This window comes from Maniola jurtina, chromosome 2 (assembly GCF_905333055.1).
Source record: "Maniola jurtina chromosome 2, ilManJurt1.1, whole genome shotgun sequence".
NCBI lineage: Eukaryota > Metazoa > Arthropoda > Insecta > Lepidoptera > Nymphalidae > Maniola > Maniola jurtina.
Window position 1 is genome coordinate 628577 of NC_060030.1, and position 21775 is coordinate 650351.

At 37.2% G+C, this 21775-nt stretch overlaps 1 protein-coding gene across 1 annotated transcript in view; it reads right to left on the bottom strand.

The window, feature by feature from the left end:
* The window catches only part of LOC123870676 (atrial natriuretic peptide-converting enzyme), a 92526-nt gene that overhangs the window by 39557 nt on the left and 31194 nt on the right, over positions 1 to 21775 (bottom strand). The window contains exons 3-6 of the mRNA XM_045914046.1: positions 21280 to 21367; positions 14013 to 14220; positions 10722 to 11393; positions 2300 to 2440 (exon numbers count right to left, since the gene is read on the bottom strand). Coding sequence (XP_045770002.1) covers positions 2300 to 2440; positions 10722 to 11393; positions 14013 to 14220; positions 21280 to 21367 — 1109 coding nt within the window. The remainder of the gene's footprint in view (positions 1 to 2299; positions 2441 to 10721; positions 11394 to 14012; positions 14221 to 21279; positions 21368 to 21775) is intronic.

A 21775-nucleotide genomic window follows, 5' to 3' on the forward strand; every position in this document is an offset into this window, starting at 1 on the left:
TCTACAAATGTGACTCAAGTGTCGTAGTTTTAAAATTAGAGGGCTCTCTCCGTCACTCGTTTCCACTCGTTTCATACAATCGTAGTTCCAATTTCATTTGAATATTAAGCAACCTAAGTCCATGAAATTTTGCAGATATATTCTAGAAACTAATATCTATGTCTGTGGTTTTCCAGATTTCTGTTAAAATATTCGATTTCAAAGTTACGCGGTCTTAAAATTTTCATACAAATCTTGGAGCCCCTGTAATTTTAAAACTACATATTTTTAGAAAAATCTAAAACACCACAGACACAGATATTAGTTTCTAGAATATGTCTGCAAAATTTCATGGACTTTGGTTGCTTAATATTCAAATGAAATTGGAACTACGATTGTATGAAACGAGTGGAAACGAGTGACGGAGAGAGCCCTGTTAATTAATACGCATGTAACGTAAGTACTATTTCTTTTTTACACGACGTATATCATTGGTCTATACCTTCTTTCTTAAGGTACCTAAATGAATGTTAACTAAAAAGAATCCATCAGAATCTAATTTATTCATGATTAATAGCTCAGATATTAAATCTAAGGCATTTACCTTTAGATCAAAGAAAATAATTAACTTGCCAGTTTTTAATATTACTTTTACAGATTTTATTATACTGCATAGCGAACAGCGATAACAGGTTCTATAAACAGTTGTGCTAAATTTTTTATTCATATCTCTAATAGTTTCTTTTTAAAATGTTTGAGATATACAGACAGGCGGACTAGACGAAAGTATGAAGGCGGAATCAATTAAATTTTCGGACGCGGCGGGCGGACGCGGCTGGCGGACGCGGCTGGCGGACGCGGCTGACGGACGCGGCTGACGGACGCGGCTGACCGCCGTGACGTATCTGGATAATAAAATTAACCCTGAATTGTGTAAACTATAGGACGTAAGTCACGGACGTTGCCTTGAACGTTCGGACGTACGATAGACATCTCGCAAACCGCGTCCCAAACGACTGTGCACACCTGTCTGTCGCGGCTATTAGCTGATGCTTACGGACGCGTCCCGTAGTTTGTTTCGTGCTTTACTAGCGCTGGACGATAGAGCAGGGGATAAAGGTGTCACAATAATATTATAAAGGCGAAAGTTTGTTTCTATGTTTGTATGTATGTGGGCATGTGTGTATGTTACTCTTTCATACAAAACGCGCTGCATCTTAAGCTGCATCGTCACTTGCTAGCAGATCTAATTGCAGCCAAGCGGTAGTCTATAAATTAAAAAAAAGTCGATGGTCTTTTATTGAAAAACAAACTGTCCCAACTTTATTTCCATTACAATCGTATTCAGGAGTGGGAAAAGTTCTAAAATTCTTTGTACAGTATTATTTAGAGGCGCGCCGAAGTAATTGTTTGAAACAGCTTTCTGAAATTAAAAAGGCATTGTTCCCACTTCCCAGTCGCTGCGGTGGAGCAGTGTCCTTAGCATGAGGTTGCACATTCGACAACGTTAATAGATTTCTAGTACTAAAACACGAAGTACCGATTTCACCAATGTCGAGTGACGTTTAATCGAGGAGTTTTGTGTTGAAAAAAACTCTCTTACATTGGCCCTTAACCGATAGTGTGCTCCAAATAAATGTACTTAGTTTGGTAGGTACCTACTTATTTGTTTGAATATTAAACAAGTAAGTTTTAAAAACAAACATAATGTCTAGGTATCTGTATTGTTCTAGATTTCTTTAAAAATGTTCAGTTTTAAAACAAAGTTCTGCTTGATGTAAATGTTTATGAATAATTTCTAATATTCAAAACAAAGCACTCATTTTAATTTGGCGGTACGTTGATTCGATACTCGAAATATGTTAGCGTTTTTGAGATGTGCAAACTCGTACTAAGTACATTAAGTGAATGCTGGACAAATTGTTGGTCGGACGAATATTTCTGCGGCTTCTTTAGGTACGTTTTTGTACGATTTACTTTTGTTCTTTTATAAATGTACTTTTTTTTTAACAGTCGCCTTTGAATACGCAATGGTTTAGCCATCACAAGGCACTAAATGTGCTGAGCTCGTAGAAGCTCGGGTTGTAGAAAAAGAGAGTGGATTGTGGTCAAACAACTCCTTAGACCACTCCCCATTAAAAAGGCGATAGAAAAAGCTAAAGCAGGTTACTTCTCTTCGGTACTCCAGAGTTTCCAACGAACTAGTTAGTTTGGGATTACCAGGTTTGTTCTTTGCTATCACCAATGCCGCTTGTGCTGGCCTCTCATAGCTGGACAACTCGGAGTGACTTCAGGAGAAGATGCAGAGTATACAGCGTACCTGCACGGCGGGGTTGGCACGGAAGTACGCGAAGAGCGCGCCGGTGATGGCCAACAGCGCCACTGCGTTGAGCGCCAGCTGCATCAGGCGGAACTTGTGCGCCGAGCCGTCTGTGCTGGCGCCGCGCATGTCTCGGAGCATCTGCCGAACAACACACAATTATTTATTTTATACTTATAAAATGACCCATCCTGATCTATCAACGCACAACGTAAAAGGCTGCAGTTAGTTTGAAATTTTGATAGTAGGTTCCTTTTATAAGGAAACACCTACTAAAAAGGCGTTTTTAGAAATTCTACCCCTAAAGAGGTTAAATAGGGGCGAAAATTTGTTCGAAAGTCCGTCATTTTTCATATTATACGTATGAAAATTGGTAAAATATGTTTAAAATAAATAGGCATCTTTTGGGTTAACGTGTCCAATCTTAGGCCACATCATCACTTTCCGTCAGGTGTGATCGTGGTCAAGCTCTTGCCTGGTAAAAAAAAAAGTAATACCTAATGCATTCTGAACCAGTGCGTGGTGAGTCCCAGGCATAGCGTAAGACTAATATTAGTTACAGCATAAAATATAACAAAATTTTCAATTTAATTTGAATTTTGAGTACTCATCCAAGGTTTGTAACTATTTCGCTAAAAAGAGAGTGGTGCGTTTATAACTTTACAAAATAAATTCATGGGAGGATGACGTCGAATTTTATGATCATTTATTACCGCCAAAAGCCCTCATTGCCATAAATTCAATTTTATGACCTCAAAGTATTTGCTTTATAGGTAAAACCGATATTATCTAATAGTAGGGAATTTATTTAAACGTGAATTTCTATACCTACATACTTGGACCTACATATTAATATTATTGGTATTAATGGATAATAGGCCCTTATCTAAAGAGAATTCCTCATCTTGGAAAGAAGTTATAATTTAAGTTTTTTACAGAATTTCGATTTATTTTAATGTTTTTTCTTTTCTAAACCATTCCCCCAGAATTCTTTATCCTTTACAAATGTCAGCCCAAAGATATTTAGGTAGGTATATTATTTTAAACCTCTTTGTGTCAGCCACAATAATAGTAATTACGTTTTAGTGCTAACCACCCCAGGGAGCTCGATTTCAGACTAGACTAGACTTAATTTCAGATATGTGATCTACATGTTGGCATTCATTAGAATCTAGTCAATTCAGCAGCTGCAGCCCAAGCACGACATGATATTATGTCACATAATCTTTTTTTTTCTTCTTCAACAAATCGTTGTCGCACTATTTGGAACCGGGCATTAAAATTGGCATTTTATACTCTGCCAGACACCCTTAACTTTGAAATTTCAAGGGTTTCTGGCAGGGGGTTGCCAGCTGCCACGACAGTAAGTGTCTGGCAATGCATGACGTGATTTCTAATGCTAATTCTATTCCGAAGATAAAATAGGAAAAAATTAGACTTTACAATTAAACGTAAATTTTTAAATTAAAAACAATTTTTTACACCTTTATTACCTATTATCTCCCAAAGCCACCATGATCCAAACTTCATAGTCGCTGATCGTTCCTCCTCTCTATATTGGGGACAATGCGCAGAGAAACATTCAGCTTTTATAAAGTAACGAAAGTCTGGCACGTGCTAGCTCTTAGTCCATGGGTTTTTCATTCCATACAATACAGTATTTGTTGAGTCTTAGTTTTCATGTTTTCAGTTAGTTTTCAGTTTTATATTCCACCCTAACTATGGGATATTTAAAATTCTGTGCGTGCCAACTTTATACCGCTGAGGCTTCGTTCGAGTGTTTCTACAAAGAAAAACAATTAAACTCCGAAACTACTGTACTACAAGACCAACACAAATTCTCTTTCAGCACAAAATAAATACTTTTAAAACTGTTCTCAGCTGTTTATAGCTCGTTGTGTGTATTTAGCCTAAAACAACAGTGTACGTGCACGGCGGGGAGATTTCGTCTGAGCCACCGCACGGCACGGTTTTCGGTCACGACACACGACACACAACACACGACACACTTGCACACGACATGACGTTCGTACATTTTCCCACGATTAACGATTCCGGCAGCACTTGCGTCTTGTAGTCCGAGTAAACGAGTATGCAAACACATGGGTGCCCGGTGCAACCGCCTGTTGTGCCAGATCCTTTTTTCTACGCACATGCAAACTGTGGAATCAACTCCATTCGACGGTGATCCCACTACATTACAACGCGAGGTTGTTCAAGAGGCGGACCAACAGATTTCTTAAGGCCGGCAACGCATTGGCGGTTCCTCTTGTGCTGCAAATATTCGTGGACGGCGGTAATCACTTAACATCAGGTGACCCGCCTTCTCATTTGCTCACTATTTTTAAAATATTAAATACGGTATTTGCAGCATATAGTCTACTCTTTCGCATGCTCATCATGTGTCCCGAATTTAGCGCTGCCAACTTTTTGCATGCAAGTAATACTAAAGGTTTTTAAGGTTTCGTAATTGGTTATCACTATTACATCATTAGCTTACAAATCTAACAATTTACAATCTAAAATGTATAATGGTATCTATTTGAATAAATGATATAACTTTGTTTTTGAGTAATGAATTCATCAACTTCTAAGAAAAAGATAGAAAGTGACGTTCATTGTCTGTAAGTTCATTCTTATTTGATCTGTACAGCCACTATAATATCGTCACCTTAACAAACTCGTAACAACATAGCGGGACCGAAGACATAGCCAAAAAGTCGTCCGAGAAACGTGCATCGTGCTGTGTGGTATCTTTGAATGAGTAAACGAGCCATAGAAACACTCGTAGGTACTTGTATATGTTGCTCGCAGTTGGCACGGCATTTACCGTGCCGTGTGGTGGATCGTGCAAAACCGCCCTAAGCGGTCCGCAATCTTCCTCAGCGTAAACAGTCATTTTACCTTGTCGTTTCCTTGGTATACAACTCTTATCACCTGAATCATAAGGTCGATTTTGCAAAGGAAATGCTAAACCTATGTTTGGTTTAGCGGTACGCAGAACGTTGATTAGACGCGGTCTGAGTAGAAATGAGGTCGACCAGAATGAATAAGAATTGAATTCTTTAGTAAAACTTTTTTTTTAGTTGATTATAGACTGGATCGACGGGTTTGTCGTGATTGAAAGTAACTTTTTTCAAGGATAAGTAATAATTTTTTACGATATTGGTTTTATTTTTCAGCGAAAATATATATTCAGTGCTTAGCTACTTTAGTTACCAAATCTAAATTATTATAGTCTCGAAAAATATTTAATGATATTTTTGTCAGTGGCCATACAATCTTTTCAGGGTTCCGTAACCGAAGGGTGCCAAGTGCCTATTACTAGGATTTCACTGTCCGTCCGTCCGTCTGTCTGTCAGTGGGCTGTATCTCGTGGACCGTAACAGATAGATAGTGGAAATTTTCACAGAATGCGTATTTCTTTTGCCGCTATGGCAAACAAATAATAAAAGATTCAAAATGGCTGCCACGAAATTTAAAATAAATTAAAAAGTGTTATTTCTTTTACGATGGTACGGAACTTTTTGTGTGCGAGTCCGATCCCCACTTGACCGATCTTTTTAAGTATAACTTCTTTAGGTGCACCTCCCGCTATAATATACTTAGAATAGGTATGCATGGAGAGTGACGAGAGACCGGAACACGTACTGTTTAAATGCAGTGGTGTATGTGGCCAACGAGAAGCTTACATTGGCTCCCCAGCAACACTTTCTGAAGTCCTCGCGGACCTGGGTGGGCGGTGGCTGGCTTATATTCTGAAGTAAGGTCGGCTGCCTGATGTTATCTGGTAGAGATTGCACCAGTGGTCTCACACAATATTACGTGTGAATGCGAAAAAGAAGCCAGGACAAAAGAAAAAGAAGAGTTGCAGCCATATAGACGTCAGGCGAGTTTTGCGTCATTTTGCGTCATCATTCTTCATACGCATGGCTAAGGTTTGGAATACTCTTCCGCGATCTATGTTTCCATTACAATCCGGGTTTTAATAGGCATCTTCTAGGTAAACGCGTCCCATCTTAGGCCACATCATCACTTTCCACTTTCCATCAGGCGTGATTGTGGTCAAGCGCTTGCCTTAGTGAATTTAAAAAAATGGTTTTAGTTCAAAGTCAATCATCCACACAAGGTTAGAACACACAAATAATACTGACACTATCTGATAAAGTACCTACGGAACGTGGAATGGTGGATGATTGTGGGCTGGAAAATGAATTGCCAAAGAGCAATTTTGTCATTGTGTACGCCTGCAGGAATTTAATGGCAAAGTTTAACATTTGCGGTATTTATTACTTAAGTTACAGGGGCGATCATTTTGATGCATTGCTTAAAACCAAAAAAAAAAAACATAGGACCGTGTGGCATCCCGTATACGCTTGTATTGTAACATACTTCACTATAATAATATTATTTTAAAATTAGAGAATTGGTTTTTAGTGATCAACAGTGTGATATAGTTACTAAGCCCCTAAAAAAGGGAAGATTAAAATATTTTTAATAGATATTGCAAACATTAAATTTATAATCATGAAAATATTCCCTTTGTTAAGTCGTTTGAGAGCTTTTTACGGTTAGTAATCTTGAAAAGAGCAAAGGTTTCCCGGCGACAGGTGATAGCTTCAAAGCAACTGCAGTGAAGCAGCGTGGAACGATCGACCGATGTTCTTTGTGTAGGTAGATACGAACTAAGTACTGTCTATTTACGTAATATAAATGAGATACAAGAGTTTTCATCTTTATCGAAACTACTATCATAAAACTGTAATATTTTTATTTTCTACTTCAGTACATATTTCATGAAAACCGCCAAGCCAATAATTGAAATGAATCTTACGTAGTCAGAAAGGGCAAACTCTTATTGAGGGTCCTGTACCTCAAAAGGAAAAACAGAACTTTTATAGGATCACTTTGTTGTCTGTCTGTCTGTCCGTCTGTCTATCTGTCGGTCTGTCCATCTGTCTGTCGTGGTTGTCAAGAAAACCTATAGGTCCCGTTGACCTACAATCATAAAATTTGGCAGGTAGGTAGGTCTTAGAACTTAAGTAAGGGGAAATATCCTAAAACCGTGAATTTGTGGTTATTTTCAATTTTAAAAGTAAGAGAACTATACCAAGGGGGGTATTACATGAAAAAACTTTACCTGAAGATTCAAAAACTGATTTTTATTTATTTTAATGCATAATAGTTTTTGATTTATTGTGCAAAATGTAGTAAAAAATACCCAAATACAGAATCCTCGGTGTGCGAGTCTGACTCTCACTTGGTTGGTTTTTTATAAGTATAAAAACCGATTGAATAGAATTCAAGATATAGTTTTAATCAGTACTCATGTTATAAATGCAGAATTGTGTTTATTTACTATTTGTTTGTTTTTTAATCAAAAGAGCAAGGAAATGATTTTATATTTGTGTGGTTATAATTAAATCGTGCGTATAATTATAGTAACCTGGTGACAAAGACTGCTTTTGTCCCAGAAAGTTAAAAAGTACCCACGAGATTTTAAAAACCTAAATCCATGTGAACGAATTCATGAGCATCCGCTATGCGAATATAAAATTCCGAAGCAGTCAATGAAAAGATATCAATATTTTTAATGTTTAAATATCTCTGAAACAATCCAGCATCTATTAAGAATGTCGTAAGCATCGTAAGACGCTCCTGCTAAGTCATCCCATTTCAATAAGGTCAGGCCTTTGAAGGCTAATTGAATGCTTTTCCTTTTAGTAAGTTTCTTAAAGCTGAAAGATAATAATTGCTGCTTGAAATGTTGCTTCTGATCTTTAGAAAATACTTGATTTTACGATAAGAGAAAATGTTATTAACAACAAAATTAATGTACAAAAATAATTGTTTTCAATACTTTTATTTTATTTATGTAAGCATTTTATTGTCAAGTTCTATATGTCGCCTGTAATAATGTAATAGCAATGTTTTTAAGCTACAGGCACAATTCAAACTTAATTTTTTGTGATGTAATGTTTAAATAACCAATATTATTTACGTATTGGTATAAGTATTTTCGTTTGTACAAATATTTTTTCCACTGTATACCAATATTTTTAATACTTTTATGTATACAATGAAATTGTTACCAATATTCTGTAACAGTATTCCAGATATCAAAATAAAAGCTATTATTCTCGTGGCACGTGTCGAAAGTGTTATTTTTATTCACAATATTTACTTTACCAAATGACATCTGGCGTTTCGGCCTTTTAATAATAAAATTGAAACCGACTATGAAGTCCATTAAAACATCCGATAAATCCACATTTTCAATTTCGTTCTGTTTGAAATCGCGGCTTGCGATCAAATTAAGTGCAATTCACAGGAAGCGCTTTCGAGTGTAAAATAAAATGTTTTGATTGGTTTAAATAATGAGAGGAAGCGATAAGTGATTGTCTATGCGTGTGTTTAAGTAATTGTTTAAGCGTGTGCTTACAGCATCCACTTAAATGATTAGACTAAAACCAGCTACTTGAATGATTCTTCTTCATTATAAAGCCAGCGATTAATATTTATCTATCTCACATTGTGTAGACTACATCTATATCTATATACGTCGATATACGACTACGTCTATATTTATATTACATGCCTACAGTAATTGTGTGATTTTAAAGGACTTGGTGAATATATATGTAAATAAAAATCTATTGTCACATGTAAATTTCACCTGTGTGAAGCCAAAGCGTGTCACCAGTTTATAATAAAAATGTCATTGATAGCATCAAATCATGATGTGTATAAATATCATATATATCATATCTTTAATTAATAAGTAAAAGTAGGTCTACAGCAATTACTAATTTTTATCTTCTCTCATAATTTGATATTTCATAGTTACCCTTTTAAAACCACAAGTAGACTGAATATTATGTTGAATCTAGAATATAATATTATCCATGTATCAATTTTATACGAATAATATTTTTTCACTTGTGACTTAGGCCATGCATCATGCCTACCACGTTTAGCCCAGCGTGGCGCTAAATATCGCACTATATTTTAATTGCGCTGCGCTGTGCTGCGTGTGACAGTAAATTTTACGGCGGATTTCAGGAGCACTTTGCTCTCACTGCAAATGGTTGTTCGGTAAATGTTTCTGTAAATGTTTTTCCTAATATTATTATACGCTATACCAACAGACAAGAACCAACCCAAGAGACAGGAACAGAAATCAGGGTCGACAGCAAAGGTATTGGGAAGACAAGATGAATCTGACATCTAGTCCATTCTGGATAAAGGTAAGTATTGGCTAGAGTTGGCGCAGGCTACGAGGCACTAAGAGTTGAGAGATTTTCTATGTTACAAATTGATGTACTAAACCATTGTGGATTATGCAATAAAAGCTCATTCATTTATTATACGCTACTAGTGACCACTGGCGGCTATCTTCAGTGAAAATATGAATCCATTTTATTCCACGTTCCGTCGGAATTTCAAAAAATTCTACCTACCTGATTCTTTGTCTACATCCTGAAAAAAGGGAACCTCTGTACAAAATTTCAGCTTTCTGTGTCCAAGATTTTGAGTTGGGTAGGTGTTAATGCCCTAGTAACTTAAGTAATTTTTTATATTTTGTTGTTTGTGTTGTTATTTTCAATTTTAGTTTTCTTTTTTTCTTTTCTTTTCAATCAACACATATAGTTGGCATCATTTAATAATTCGAGTGGTATATGTATTGCGGAAGGATGCAGCTCATTCATGCATACCTACAAGTTGATAGATATGCGATCACTTTTATTCCATTTTCCAGATATCCAGTTCCACCGGCGGCGCACGTGTATTGGGAAACTGGAAAACCAGTTCTGCATATAAAAGTTTTATGAATCGCCGGACGCATTAAAAGTTTTTCTCGGAAATTATTAGGTTCTGAGCGAAATCATGAGTAGCATTGAAGTTTAATATCCCAACTATATCATATTTTAATTTGTTTTTGTGTTTCTTTAATGTGTTATTGTCTCTTTTTAGGGTCCCATATCCGAAGAGTGCTGACGGGGTCCAGCTGTCACTAAGCCTCTAGTTAAAGAGTAGAAATTTTCACAGAGTATCCTATTTCTATTGCCGCTATAACAACAAAGAATAAAAACCCAAGATGGTGAATTTGGCCACCATGCAAAATATCTTGTACGATAGTATGCGAGGGTACGCATTGTATGCGAGCCTGACTTTTCAAGACATTTCTTGACTTCATAAGTGGTTCGATGAGTAGAAAAACATCGAAAAAATCTCTTTGGGGGGTTATACATCATAAATTGTTCATGTACATCATCGTTGCTGTAAATTACTAATTGTAAATAAAATATAAATACTTAAAACCTGCGGACTTTCATATTTTTAACTCGATGTGAAATGTAATTATAAAACGTGCTTTTGCATAAATTTACCTCGCGCATATCATATTATATAAAGGACTTACCCTATGATGTAGTGACATGTTGCTTCCATTTTGAAACCTCACAATGGTCTGCAAGGACGCTGGCGTAGACATACTTTTAGTTATGGACGAGTTTCCTGACTCTTTCTCCTGCTGCTCTTTCAGTAGCAACCCTCGAGCTATCTTAGCATTCAGACTTTTGTTCACATGCTGATGGGGTAGCAATGGAGCTTCCATTGTCTTTGTGGTATACGACGGGGAGGATGTTTGGCTAAAGGAGTCTGAAGACACGTTGGAGTCTTGTCTAACACTGATGTTTGATCCCGAACTAGGGGATCGTTTCATTTGGTTATTTTGCGGTAATGGAGTTGGAGAGAATGGAGACGTTGCTGTGTCAGGTACTTTTTGTGTGGGACGTCTTGAAACGGGTGGTTGGGGATTTCTGTTACAGTCTAATTTTGAGGGAGCTATATTTGGAATTGGGTTATGTGTTAAGGGTGGCGGGATGTGTTTCTTTTTATTGCCGTTTGGATCTGTCGTCACCGGAGTAGGAAGTGGTCTTGGGGGAGTTGGTGGGGGAACTCTTCGCGGTGGTTGTGGTGAGGAGCGGCGTGGAGGTGCCGGCGGGGGAACTGGTAGTGGTGTCACCACTGGTGCTGTTCTTTGAGGTACTGGCGGCGGCTGTGGTGGCGTTTGAATTTGTGGTGGAGGGAGCTGCAACAATGAAAAGAAAATGTTAATTACAAGTACATTTTAAAGTAGTTTAGAAAAGGCCCTCTAAATACGAAAATATTTTATTAAATCCAAAATTTTTATATTTATAAACAAATTACTATGCCATAAATAAATTGAAACAATGTTGTGAAGTCATCAAATTTCAAAAGTAAACATAGGTATATGTTCATCCATCACGCAGGTATAAATAAACGAAACATCCAGGTTAAATTGAAAAACGATCCCCTTGTTAGTAGGTACAATTATCGTGTGCACGATGCCTATAAAATATGGGTTGATGTTGGTTAAATCGGCTTAATAATTTCATACCGTAATAAAATATTCAATTAGTTTGATAAAAGGAAAATAATATTTGAGTTTCCAAATTTCAATAAAACGTACTTCAGAAAACAATTTGGGAATTTAATATACACGTCGGTTATATTGATTACACCCTCGAGACGACGGGAGTTAAACAAACATTGTTGTGCAAACAATTGGGCCTATTCTTTATAATTACGCCCATGGCGGCTCATCGATCCATCAAACTTTTACGTCTTAAGAACTCTATACCTTGCGAAGAGCTTGTCAAATATTTATTACTTAAAGCTAGAGTTTCCTTTCGAAGCGTTGCCGCTGTATAGTGGCCGCAAAGTATAGATTGCTATCAAAAAGGCATTATCTATAGAAACAAGACGGCATGGTGTCTTGGAGAGTGGGATTTGGTACTGTAACGTCAGATGACAACTTGGACCAAATAACACCTGGATGGAGTGAAAAGTGAATGCGTTTTTATTATTTTGTATGAAAAATATGTAACTTGAATTTTATCACTCGAAAATGGGTACCGAGTAATGTGCACAGCGGTCAAAGCCATGATAGGTATTAGTTAGGTATTTAACCTAGGCAGGTCATGAAAAATTCGGTATTCATCTATTTGAATAGTACAATCCAATCAATCCATCAGCCTGTATGCATCCACTGCTGGATATAGGCCTTTCCAAGAGCGCGCCACCAAAGTCGGTCCTCCGCCTTCCTCATCCACCCGCTCCCCGCCACCTTCTTCAGGTCATCGGTCCAGCGGGATGAAGGTCGTCCCACACTGCGCTTACTGAGCAACTTGAACAGTAAGCAGTGCTTTTATGCTTCTATGACCTGCATGTCATAGCAGAATCGCTTTTGTAGGAAACCCTTGATTACAAGTAATCTTCCAAAATATTCGCTACATTTTAAAAAACCCGGGTGGGTCTGGAGAAATGGTGAAGCAAATACGCCATTGCTTACAAAAGCTTGTACTTTTTTTGGCTCACATAATTCAACAGACCTCGTTATTATCTTTTAGAATAACAAAATTTCTACAGCGCCTGTTACTTTAAAACCATGTTAAAATAATTATAAACATTGCTATTTTATTCCTACAGGTAGCAAAAGAGATTCCAATTTAGTGCTTGGTGTTCCAATAGCAATTTTACTTTCTGAAAGTGGTAAAAATACTGTAGTTTCATTTATCTAACAAAATAGATAATAAGCCATACTAGCCATATAGGTGTGAAAGTGTTTGTCTATCTATATTCTGTCTGCTAGCTTTTCACAGCCCATCATTATAATTGATTTTAACGTTTGATACAAAGATAGCTTGGACCCCAGGAACGGATATTATTCTGAATAACGAGTTCCCGCGGGAATTTAAAGAAACCTTAATCCACGTGGACAAAATCGCGGGCATCATCTGTGTAAATTATAATCGAAAAGCTTGTATATATTTTTAAAATTTGACAACAACTAGAATATATTTTCTTATTACGTTAATGGACTAGTAAGGTAAAAAAATCTTTGACTTAACAGTTCACTCATTCTTAACTCAATTCATGTCTGTAACGAGATAGGAAAACACAATACAAAGAAATTCAAAGGGCTCGGGTTATAAAGCTAAGGAATAGAAAAAAGGGATTTGTTTGTCTAACTTAATTCTTCAAATTGAATCGAGATAATACCGAGAAATTCTATAGAAATTCAACTCATAGAAATGTAAAAATATTATGTTATTTATTCCATTGTTTGTTCTTTGATACATCATCATAAAATATTTCTATTGATGATATTATACAACTTTTTCTTAAAACTACTGATAAGGTACTTCGTAACTCCCATACTTGTTAAACTTATACAATCAGCACAGCTTACGATACTTAGGGAACTTATAACAAAACTTTGAGGCTTTGACGTTACTGGCAGACGTCAAATGTGACCTACATTTCACGCTAGTTAGCCTAGCGTTGAAACGATTATTTTTCTTTGATTTCACCTCACTTATACCAGAGTTCACGACAATTATTAGGGAACTAGAAAAAAAATGTCGAAGCATCAACGTCACTGGCAGGAGTCAAATGTTACCAATATTTGACGCTAGGCAGACAATGAAACGACTATTTTTCTTTGATTTTACGTCACCCATACCTTAATATTTGACATATCGTCGATTTAGAATCGAGCTGAGAATTTCCTCACTCTAGTTCATTCTGCCATCAGCAATAAAATTATTGAAAAAACCTTGAGTCCAAGTACAAGTTTGACGTTCTAATTCATATATGGCGGCAATATTTTCTGCTGATCCTTTACCTTATTAATAATTGTCCTGGGTGGAGCGAACCTCGACGGAGGGCAGTAGGGCAGCGCGTCTGAGGGGCAGTACACGAAGCCTGAAGTCCGTGGTTGGGCGGGCGCACAGGCTGCTGTGGAATGTCTTCGGGGGGTTCCCGCACTGGGTCGAAGCAGTTCCATGAGCTTCTCACCCGGAGTCACTGCCAGGCTACCGGCACGTCCATACCTGCAACATTTATATGCCTTAGTTGCTATCCCTAGGGTTTGATGTAAATTCTCCGTTCTACTGGGTTTTGCTTATTTTACAACGGTATGGACTCTAATTCGCTAGACCAAAAATCATAAGGTGATGGGTAGATAAAGAAGGTGGACATCACACTAAGAAAATTAAGAAAGAACATTAGGACAGATCACATCCGTTAAGAAAGGATTTTTGAAAATTCAGCTCCTAAGGGGGTGAAACAGGGGTTTGAAATTTGTGTTGTCCACACGGATGAAGTCGCAGGCATAAGCTAGTCAAAATATAATAATAAACAAATTCGGTTTAAGTACCGGTAACACGCTAAGATGACATAGGAGAAAATATAATTAACGATCCCATTTCCAAGAGCACATTGTTTTGGTAATTAAAAGGTACAATACAAGCAACCTTCGTTCAGGTCCCATCAAGCCCTTATAGAAGGGCTCACCATTAGATGCCTTTCACTGTTGACAGCTAATTATTGCCGTTGATTGCTTGCTTACATTTACCTTAACTATCGCCTCGTTAGTCTAGTGGTTAGCATGTTTGACTGCAAATGATGAGCCCTTGGGTTTAATTCCCAGGTAAGGTCAAAATGGGTATCGGGTTTTTCTGTTAAGAAATTCTCAGTCCAAGTTCGGAGTTAGGAAGTTAGCAGTGTTTCCTCTCTGTGCCTTGGAGAGCATGTAAAGTCGTCAGTACGCCTGATGTCTGTCCAGTCGTGTTAGATTTCCGCCCCACCGGGCTATGAGAGTGAGGGAATAATGAGTGTACCTGTCCTTGTGCACACACTTGTGCATTATAATATCTCCCGCATAGTTGACTAGTTTCCGTGAAAATTATCCATTTTAAAACATTTTTATTAAGATTTTTCTCTAAGTCTCCGTTACCTAATTAATTATAGACTAAGTTTCGAATCACGACTATCAATAAACAAAATTATATTAAGGGATAAGATACACTCAATTAAGAGATGTAACATCGAGTAACATTATTATAGTCTCTATTGAATAAATCTAGGCTTGGTCTTAATCAAGTTATTTCTACCAATAATAAATGAATGTGTATAAGAAATCTATGTGTGTATCATTTGAATTTGTCTTCATCATTTATTATCAAAGAGGCCCAAGGAGATGCGAGGAAGGAACAAAATTGATTAATAAAGTGTCAGTGTGTACCACTCCGTCACCCCTCACCCCTCGTGTGACGAGCGAACAAAACACGAATAAAGATAAAATCTTAATTTGTCAAGTGTCATTTCTAACCACCATAAAAGAAGCAATCTACATATTATAATTGTTACTCACATTTTTTGTAATTATTTTACTACTAGCCGATGCCCGCGACTTCGCCCGCGTGGATTTAGGTTTTTTGAAATCCCGTGGGAACTCTTTGATTTTCCGGGATAAAAATTGCCTATGTGCTAATCCAGGATATTATCTATCTCCATTCCAAATTTCAGCCAAATCCGTCCAGTAGTTTTTGCGTGAAGGAGTAACAAACATACACACACACACACACACACACACACACACACACACACACACACATACAAACTTTCACCTTTATAATATTAGTGTGATTGAATGATGCCTGCTAAGCTACCACTCAAAATTAATATTATTATTGTTTTTTATACTCAATAAAGCATCCTGCCCAAATAAAATAGCAAATTGTGAATGTAAAAACTGCTCTTAAATTAATACAGACACTTAAATAGCGGTTCCAAAAAATATTACAGTATTAATTATTATAAATTATCATAAATTCACCTCTAACGATTGCGTGGGATTGACCCACAATATAATATCTTTCTGCTATAATACATACAAAAGAACAAATGATAAAATTCAGGGTAAATATTTCCTTAATTTTAAAAATCTCATTTGCACGTAGAGCAAGCTAATAAGATAAGATCGTCCTTTATAATCATAAAAGCACCTTTGTGAAAAATTAATTAGAGAGCGTGCAAAGCATTTTATTTTGCGAAAAAAAGCTACATTTTCAGGGTTCCATACCTCAATAAGAAAAACGGAACCCTTATAGGATCACTTTGTTGTCTGTCTGTCCGTCTGTCGTGTCTGTCATAAAACTTGTAGGGTACTACCCGTTGACCTAGAATCATGAAATTTGGTGAGTATGTAGGTCTTATAGTACTAGTAAACTAGTGTTTTGCTCGGTGCGCGAGCTGCTAAAGCAGCTCTCGTGACGTGGTTAGGTTGATAAGTATTAAAACGAATTTATTTATTAAGATACGCAATTCACTCCGCAATACTTATAAAACGACACCTATATCAATTTTTTTCTTAAAAAGTGCACGCCCGCCATCTTGGATTTCAAAATAAATGTCGTTATCAAAATCAGCACCCTGGAAAACTCTGAAAACGACATCCATATCATTTTTTGTAAAAACGGGGTAGTTGAGGTTAATAAAGTAGGGTGCGTGGGTGCGCGGACCACTAAAGTGGTCCGCGAGCATGCAGAGTTTGTTCCACCGAGTAGACCTTCGGACCCTGATCATCTTTTGCCAAGAAACCACTCTTCCATCTTTTATAGCCTCCGAGATAGACACCGACGAAATTTGTACGGCGGCCATCTTGTTTTTCCAAAATTTTCCACTTTTTCTATTAATCGTTTACTACATTCTTCAAAGATTGCGAGTTTCAACGAAATCGGTTGGAAAACAAAAGAGTTGCAAAAATCATATAGGCCGCCATCTTGTTTTTCTGAAATGTCATAATTTTTCCCTACTCATATCGCGCACCATAACATATCTCCCCTACATTATCGTATCGTTATCCGTCTCTTTCTAGGAGAATGAGACATTCAATATTCGCCATACAAAATGTATGTAAAAATAAATTCCGCCATTTTGAATTTTTTTTCTATTTATCGAGTAGACCTTCGGACCCTGATCATCTCTTGCCAAGAAACCACACTTCCATCTTTTATACCCTCCGAGCTGGACACCGGCGAAATTTGTATGGCGGCCATCTTTTCTTCGCCATTTTGAATTTTTTTTCAGCTTTTTGGCAATTGGATGACGTCATGAATGACATTTGCTCGAGCACCCCCCACCTATCTTCAATACCTTAAGCGGGCCCTCCACCCGTCTCCGAAACCCTCAATCATCAGCTCTCTCCATAATTTTGGCTTACTAAGTTTTTGTTCTCTATACGATACCATCAGTGAAAAAAAAATTTTTCATACAAAATTTTACAGGAGTTTCTTAGTTGGAAATCTCGAAAATCTCCCCAAAAGTGGCAACACCGATTGCATATCTCCATACTGCCAGCCGAGATACACAATCCATTCATACATATTGGCTTTCCAAAATGTTGCCAACTGCCTCAAAAACGTGATCAAAATTTCGAAAAATTAAAAAAAATACAAAATGGCTGCCAACTCGTTTCACAGAAAGATTTTACACGGTTTCATAATTTTCCTATTAACTACAGGATATACCGCTCCCGATGACGTTTCAATCTCTCCTCTCCCTCGCACCCACGCGAAAGGGGATACCGTGAAAAAGACCGTGTCGAAAATCACTTTTTCTTTGATAAATTCCAGTGTTGCCAGTCTCCGGCAACAAAAATACCCAAATGTCATTTGTACGAGCAAAACACGTAATCGCTCATACTCGGATTTTGCGAAAAGTCCGTATTTCGATTTTTTACAATTTCCCGAAAATCTTGAAATTTCCCTAAAAATGGGGTAATTTTTTTCCTCCAATCTATACCTCAAGCCTATACGTACAATCGCTTCATAGAAACCGAATCGCTCCGATGTTGCCAACTTTGAGATATTTGAGTTTTAAAATTGCGTTTTTTCGTACCTCGAACAAAACGGCCGCCATGACAGCCGCCATCTTGAATTTTTAAAAACCACTCCCGTTCTGTCAAAATTAAGGATAATCGTGGGCGAAACACGAAGAAATAATTATCCTCGACTACCCCGTTTCGGATCTGTGGCGCCGCGGTTCGGGGTCGAAAAATCAAAATTTTGAAAACGCTACGGCTCGGCCGCCATCTTGATTTTCAGATTTTTTCTACATTTTTCATTAATCGTTTCCTACTTTCTTCAAAGTTTGCAAAATTCAACGAAATCGGTTGGAAAACAATGGAGCTGCAAAAATCACGTCGGCCGCCATCTTGTTTTTCTGAAATGTCATAATTTTTCCCCAGAGGGTTCCCGAAACCGAACACAACTCCCCCACATCACTATATCATTTTCCGTCTCCTTCTAGGAGAACAATTATGTCAATGAGTGAGTGAGTCAGTGAGTGGTAATCGAGCTATATATAGTATAATGGAAAAATCTGAAAACGGTGAATTAGTGGTTACATCACACAAAAAAAATTAAAATGAGTTCATGAACAAATAATTATTTTCAATTTCCAACGTTATCTAACTATACGAAGTGGGGTATCATATGAAAAGGCTTATCTGTGTATTCCAAAACAGATATTTATTTATTTTTATGCATAATTGTTTTTGATTTATCGTGCAAAATGTCGGAAAAAATACCGAGAACCCTCGGTGCGTAAGCCTGACTCGCACTTGGCTGGTTTTTTTATGACAAGTAAACCATGATTGCGATTTGACCTATTGGTATTGGATTTGGTAGCAAGAGGCGATGCGACTAGAAGTGGGCTGATATATAGTACTAGTGAATGGTTAGAATATGACATTCTAACAATTTTTTCACAGATTCTGACCTTGGTAAGCTGCTAGAATGGCTTTGCACAAGAAAATACCACGTTGGTAGACCCTCACTAGATGGGTAGGTGATATCAAATGAGTCGCAGCGAGTCACTGGATCTAGGTGGCGTGTAGAAATCTAAGCTAATAATATGTCTAGCAATGGGCATGTATCGGGTTACAACGATAATACGGACTTCCTTTTTAAAGACAATACTCGTCTTTAAATAGAAACGATACAAAAAATAAATATTTTTTATTCAATCAAACTTTTACAAGTATCTTTGAATCGTTAAATGCATCTACCACTGGTTCGGAATGCCTTTTCTACCACGAAGAATCAACAAGAAACTCGGTGGTTGCTCTTTTCAAAGATTTGATATAATATTGCCCATTATGCCATGTATAAGAGTAGGTAATTGAAGTCCCGCGCATTGCTGGAGCGAGCTGCAGGTCAAATCCAGACTCTTTTATCATTTACATAATCTTCAATTATACAATAAGCTTATCTCAGAAGCATTATAATTTTACTAGATTTTTTAAACTTATGTAAAGGCAAGTTCAAAATTTATTTTATTATTATTAAAGATTATTCTCATTCCCACAAATAACTTTGGACCTTCCTGAGGCAGAGCGTAGGAGTCGCAAGTCTATTATGGTGTCTAGTTCTCAGACATCGTATTTATAGCTGGAGTAGTAGGTACTTGAGAAGTAATACCTGATTAAACACCTGTATAAATGTGAAGATTTAAACTTTATGGCAACAGCACTATAAAAGCACTAATTTGTCACATAACGGGGTAATTTGCGATGATTAATTAGCAAACTAGCGTGCGAAATGTTGTTAAGATATTAAGTTTCAAGCAACTGTAAGTTAACGGTGCATATTGCTGCTGTGTTTTATGATACGATAAACTATGGAGCAGCCTTAACTACGTCTAGCATCATCATCATCAACGCATCATTAGCCCACTACCTAAGCATGCGTCTCCTCTCAGATTGAGAAAGGTTTAAGTCATAGTCCACCATGGGAGTCTAAGGCAAATTAGCAGACTAAACACACCTTTGAGAACATTATGGACAATTCTCAAGCATGCAGGTTTCCATACGATATTTTCCTTCACCGTTAAAGCTAGTGATACTCGTATTTCAGCTCTTGAAAACAATATAAAAATACTCTTCACGTATGAAACTGATTCTGACTCTGAGGATATTAATCCTCTTTACGTCTTAGCCAAAGATATGTTATTGTTACATAATCGTCACAAATAAGGAGATGTAATAAAAAAACCGGCCAAGTGCGAGTCAGACTTGCGCACTGGGGGTTCCGTGCTCGGGTATTTTTTCTAACATTTTGCACGATAAATCAAAAACTATTATATTCGCATAAAAATAAATAAAAATCTGTTTTAGAATGTACAGCTAAAGCCCTTTCATATGATACCCCACTTGGTATAGTTATCTTACTTTGCAAATTGAAACACATTTTTTTACATGATATTATAACCACAAATTCGCGCTTTTCAGATCTATTCCTGTATTTTGTACTATAAGACCTACCTACCTACCTGCCAAATTTCATAATTCTACGTCAACGGGAAGTATCCTTTAGGTTTCTTGACAGACACGGTGGACAGACAACAAAGTGATCCTATAAGGGTTCCGTTTTTCCTTTTGAAGTACGGAACCCTAAAAAACTCTCTATCGCTATAAAAATCGCTCTCACTGCTTGCGATCTGGGATTCCATACTTATATTATGATCCGACTGCGGAAACGCCCAAAATAATACTGCAAAGCTGTGCGCAGGAAAAACCACAGAATTTTATCTGTGGAAAAAGTCTATGGAATTGAAGATCAAGAGATCCAAAATTTGTTATGACAATATAATCAATAGCAGCACTAGCCTTGAGGTATCTCTTTGTTCCCGGTACAATATTCCCGTAGAACAGATTATTGGCCCGTTTGTTTGTCTAACGACTATTATTGCCTCAAGTATCTATGATTGACGATAGCAATATTTGGAAAGCCACAAATAGTTACAAATACTTCTATTGTAGGTATTAGTTTTTAGTTAGATCTGAGCAATTTTAGAAAATACAATGATACAATTTTAAATAGCCGGGAAAAATGAGTTTTTAAGTTGGGTCGACATTAGTAGGATAATGCGTACAAAATAAGTTCTCACGCGCCATTTTAACTTTGTGTCATCTGTCATGTCTAAAGTACGGGCAGACGGACAAACGGACATATGGACAGACGGACCGACGGACTATAAAGTGATCCTATAACGCTTCCTCTTTTTCTTTTGAGGTATGGAACCCTAAAAAAAGAATATTTTCTCACCGGCCTCTGACTGAATCTGCGTCGTCATCGCCGACGGCTTCTGGTTGTAGATGCATCCCGCTTTGCGCCCAAGTCACTGTGAGCCAGTCTGTAACAATAATAATGGGTTCATTTTAATTCCTCTGGTTTGTTTACCTTTTAAGTAAACCAGAACCAGTTTACTTACAAGGTAAACACTCGTTTATCTTTTAAGTAAACTTTTCTTGATGAAAAGCGTAAGAAGCGAGCTTATAGCGAGAATAAGCGAGAATATACGTATCGTACGGTCGTATAAGCGGCTTATACGACCTTATTACCGCGTACCGATAATGAACTCATGATAGGAGTGAAAAGCCTCAATCCAGAAGGTCTAAAGCGCCTGGCACATCGCGTCACTTACGCTTTTCTCCGAGAAGGTTTCTTCGATTTATTTATCTTTCAAGTAGGTAAGTAAGTAAAGTAAGGAAAAATAAAGTGAATATGACATCTATTCTGTTGTTTATGTTTTGGCGTCCAT